Here is a 4,940-nt window from a genome sequence, read left to right as displayed (position 1 = left end):
CCCGGGTCCCCAAGCGCACCTGGTCACCCGCCCGGGGACCCTCGCGCCGCCTCTGCCCGCGCCCCGGGCCCCGAAGCCTCGCAGTCCCGCCGCCTCCCGGGCGCGATAGCCCACCCCGGCAGCCCAGCCGGAGTCCCAGGAGCTCTCTCCGCGCTTGGGGAAGCGGTACTGGAGACCCCCTTCGTGGAGTGAAATTCATTTCACTAGCCAGTTTTCAGCGGGGTCGAAGCACTGAGGTGAGCTCGGCCTGCGCTGCGGGACCCCGGAGCCCAAGAGGCCTGGCAATGGACCTGTGGGGACCCGGCTCAGGGCGAATCTGCCTCTCGGGTCTCTAGCCAGATGCGTCTTGGCGATCTAGCTCAGCTTCTGTTCTCTGGGAACCTGGCGACATCCCTCCTTCAGCCGCTCTCCGAGTCTCCAGGATGTGCCCGTCTGAGATGGGGACGCTGTGGCACCTCTGGTCTCCTGTGCTCATCAGCCTGGCCGCCCTTTTCTCCAAAGGTGAGGACTCTAGGGCTACCTGGGCCCTAAGACTTAACTTTGCTGGGAGTATATGTGTGTGTGTGTGTGTGTGTGTGTGTGTGTGTGAATGTGGGCGGCCAGGGAGAGGTGTGGGCGTGTGTGTGTGTGTGTGTGTGTGTGTGTGTACGTGTGTGTGTGCGTGCGTGTGCAGGAGGCTTGCGGAGCCAAGGTCTGGGGCAGGCCTCTGGCAGCAGGTGATTTCCCTGGAAGTCTTGGTAGGATGCCCTAGGAGAGTGTGCCTGAGCAAGGAGTGTGCCTATGCTGTCCTGGACCTGGAAGCTTCCTAGAATTTGGAGTGAACTATGCAACTGGTCCTAACCCTTTTGGAAATAAACCTGAACAGCTCTGCTGTATGGGAATGCCAGCTGGTGTACCATGGGTCTGCTAAGAACGCCAAGTTGGCCAGAGTTCCTTTCAGCCCCGGGTCTCCTGGGTCTGCCTCCTGCAGTTGCTGTGGTGGGGACAGTATCTCCGCAGGTTGTGAGTAGAGGCAGGAAGCCCCTCCTACCCCCATTTACCTGCTCTGTTGCCATCTCCCTCAACTCCTGGACTGGCACAGGTCATTTGGAAGCTTGGGACAGAGATGCCGTACAGAGCAGTCGATATCAGCAGGGCACTGAAGATGGGCTGATCAGTGGTTTCTATTTGTAGGTAGTTTCCTCCCCTCCACCTCTTTTTCTACTGCAAAAGTCAAGATTCTTTGCAGTCTCCAGTGTGCTGGAAAAACCCTGTAAACATATTTTTCTGCGAATATATTTCAGGCGATGTCTCTCTTTGAAACTTCCTAGCCAGTTGACAAGCACAATCTCTTAATGATATGTTGATTTTGGTTTCTGGCTTTTCTGGTACCTGGGAATCTAATTGCTTTGGATCTTGTAGAGTTAGGCAGATCACTCGCTGGGCTTTTGCGTGGGAATGGTTTGGCGAGGAGGGGATTTGCTTTATCTACTCCACTGTCTTTTCAAGTGCTCTTGAAAGGGGCTCCGGTCTGCTAATGAGGAGTGGGTACCACCCCCACCCCGGAAGCCACATCTTTGGGGATGTGGAATAAGCTGGTAATCAAAGAGGTTGGTGAAATAGGCAGACACTAGGTTAAAAACCTCCAGGACTGTGATGCTACTCTGGCATGGCTGGGAGGCATGTTGTATCCTTGTCACTTGGTTTGATAAGCATAGACATTTCTGGTTTTTTTCTGTAATAACAAGGTTTTATTAAGCAAAGAACAGCGTAGCTTTGGACTCCATGGTCCCCGCCTCCCTTACTGATTTCTTCACTATGAGCAGCTGTGCTGAAGGGAGCTGCCTTTCCCGGGGTGCTTTTGAATTTGTCCTTAAACAAGATACAGTATGTTGGGGAACATCTCCTTTCTGAATGGCTAGAACCCGGCTTGTCACCAATGTCCATGTCATGTAAGGCCGGGTGGCTTCTGTGTGTGGACTCTGGAGACGGAGCCTGCCTCAGTCAGAGTGCAGAAGCCAGTGAGAATGCGGGGAACCTTTATGCAGCTGTGAGCGCAGCTGGGCACGTGCGACGTAACTTGGCCATGGTCCTCAGCTGGGAAGAATGAGGTTGGTGGGATGGTACCAAGCTGTTTAAAAAAGAATTTCATGAGGTCAAGCATAACAGAAACCCAAGGACAGCACAGTGTTGTTCCGTGTTTTCCTACTTCCTTCTCTACTTGAGTGATTACCTGTATGTTCTTTCTACGAACTTATTTTTATGTGTATGGCAAGTATGTATGCATGTAGTTTGCATGTTAACATATGAGTACCTGTGTGTGTCGATGCTAATGTGTGCACACGCATGTAAAGGCTGGACGTTGACATCAGACGTGGCTTCTTTGATCTCCATTTTACTTGCTGAGGCACAGTCTCCCGCTGACCCCAGAGCACACTGGTTCTGGCTACTCTCTTTACCCAGCATTTACATGAGTGGTGGGGATTAGAACTCAGGTCCTCATCTTTGCAAGACAGACACTTTACCCACAGGGCCATTTCCTTACTTATGTCTGCAGGTTCTAACTTACTTGAAGTCAAGTACAGGCTACACTGGAGAGAATTTCGATCAAGTAAACACACACTCTAAAATGTCTCATTTGTCTGGGACCAAATGAAACATGAGTTAGTATTAAATATTATATGTCTACTTCATTATGTTACTGTTTTTACTGTTTTCCCCATAGGAACCCTTGGATACAATAGAACACATATTTTCATGTGCTAATGACCTTGGCTAATCAGCCTAGTGACCTTGAACTTTATATATGCCACTTTTATGAGTAAATACTGCAAACCTACCCTCACATGGCTCTTTGGAAATTTAAACACAAATAAAATGTTCTGTCTTGTGAGATTCTGTCTCCTTGGGACCTAGGGGGCCCTGATATAAAGCGTATAATTTGCCATGGACCTTGGTTTGTGTCCCCAGACTTCCCTGAAGCATGGCCTTACATGATCAGGAAGCTCATGCCTTGTGTTCACACTGCAGTCCCGGTTAGAAACTTGATGTTGCTGCCTGCAGATGCATGAGTCCATGGCTCTGAGCTTTCTGAAGGAGGCAGGTATAAAGACACTTAGCTGAGAAGGAAAAAAAAATCTGTGGGCAGACTGGAGACAGCCAGAGACCGAGGCGGGCTTTAAATGCAGGGCTGGAAAGCTGCCACTTTGGGCCACCTTCTCTTGCACAAGTCACTCTGCATTTTGTTCTCTGCCACAAGCTGTGAGAAGCAGACATAGCCGCGATGCTGGGAGAGGACCCTCTGCAGTGTTGTGGTGTTTGCACTGGCCATGATGTTGTGCGCATGCCTGCTGCCAGCTGGGTGCATGGCATGTCCTGGGGCGGGCCATCTTGCCCTTGGTTGTCTGTGGCTATGTTAAGGGCCTCCCTTCTGTTTAGACCAGGCCTCTGGGCAGTAGGAGCCGCTTTGGCTAAGGGAATGTTGAGCCCCTGCAGCCTTGGATTGTAGGGAGAGAATCTCAGTTTACAGTGAGTGGCCCATAAAAGAGGTCTCTTTGGAGGCATGGGAAACTCAGGAGGAGAGATAGGAAGGGAGTGTGTGTCTGACTGGCTTTCTTGCTTGTGTTCAATGCTGTAGGGAAGGAAGGCTGGGGACTGGGGAGACAGGAAGCTTTTATTTGAGTGAATGATGTAATGGAATATGATTTTATTTAAAAAAAATACTTACATGTGGTTAGGTGTGCCAAGGCAGAAGAATCATAAGTTCTAGGCAAGCCTAGGCTATATAGTAAGAGCATGTTTCTAAAACAAAACCAACTTATGTGCCTAAGTTTTTAAGAGTTGGAATATCTGAGCTGGCCGGTGGTGGCGCACACCTCTAATCCCAGCAGTTGGGAGGTAGAGGCAGGCGAGTCTCTGTGAGTTCAAGGCCAGCCTGGTCTACAAGAGCTAGTTCCAGGATAGGGTCCAAAAATAACAGAGAAACTCTGTGTCTAAAAGCCAAAGGGGAAAAACAAGAGTTGGAAGGTCTGTTTATATGAGTTCCACTTCTTAAAAAGCCAAGAAAAAGGACCAAACTATATATTTAAAGATATTACGAGATCATGAATCACTATAATATTTTTAATTAACCCATTTATCATCTGTTTATTTAAGTAATTATTATTATTCAACTGTTCACCTGCCCATCTAGTCCAGACTTCTGCTGTTTATCTATCCATTTGTCCCTCTATCCAGTCTAATATATACACCTATCATCCATCCACCCATCCATCCATCCATCCATCCATCCATCCATCCATCCATCCATCCATCCTCCCCTCTACCCATTCATCCATCCAACAAACATTGAAGACCACATTTTAGTGACCTCGCAGAGCTGTGTAGGAAGCATTTGTGTGTGTTCTGGGGACACAGGGCTGGGTCCTCAAGAGTCCCCACACTGAAGAAGTTTATGGCAGATATTTCTCTCACATTCAAAGTGCCACACGCTGCTTTGTTCTTAAGGGTGGATGTAAACCTTGGTGGCTCTGTATTTAGCAATCTCTTTTTTGCCTCATGCTTTCCTTCATCCCCTCCCTATTCTAATTCAGGACGATAACGCTGTTCCCCCCAGTAGCACTGCTCATGCCATACTGGATGCAGGGAATCTAGCAGCGAGAAAAAGACTGTCCACAGACTTGGTCTGGCTTCTCAGAGCCTGTGGTATATGGGGCAGTGAGAAAGCATACCCAAAGGAAGCTGAATTAGTACTGTGGTGTGTGCTTGGAGGGACGGGAGTAGGGTCTCTACCAGCAAGGGCACCCAGCACTGACCAGAGTGACTACCTGGGAGCTTCCTTTTGATGGTTGCTGTCAACTATGGGAACAACCTGGGGAGGGACCTGTGCAGAAAGAGATGAGAGTCTGCATCATGGGCTAAAGAAAACTAGTATAGATGGGACAGAAGCAATGATGGGGGTC

The 4,940-nt window shown here is 49.3% G+C and overlaps 1 protein-coding gene across 1 annotated transcript in view; it reads left to right on the top strand.

Moving 5' to 3' along the window:
- Positions 1 to 6: 6 nt before the first annotated feature.
- Tmem132d (transmembrane protein 132D) overlaps positions 7 to 4,940 on the top strand; it is a 626,664-nt gene continuing 621,730 nt past the window's right edge. The window contains exon 1 of the mRNA XM_013350265.2: positions 7 to 501. Within this exon, the coding sequence (XP_013205719.2) occupies positions 423 to 501 (79 nt within the window). The 5' untranslated portion in view covers positions 7 to 422. The remainder of the gene's footprint in view (positions 502 to 4,940) is intronic.

The sequence above is a fragment of the Microtus ochrogaster genome, chromosome 2 (assembly GCF_000317375.1).
Source record: "Microtus ochrogaster isolate Prairie Vole_2 chromosome 2, MicOch1.0, whole genome shotgun sequence".
Classification (NCBI taxonomy): Eukaryota; Metazoa; Chordata; class Mammalia; order Rodentia; family Cricetidae; genus Microtus; species Microtus ochrogaster.
Note: the sequence above shows the minus strand (reverse complement) of the source record. Positions and strands in the feature narration are given on the sequence as shown.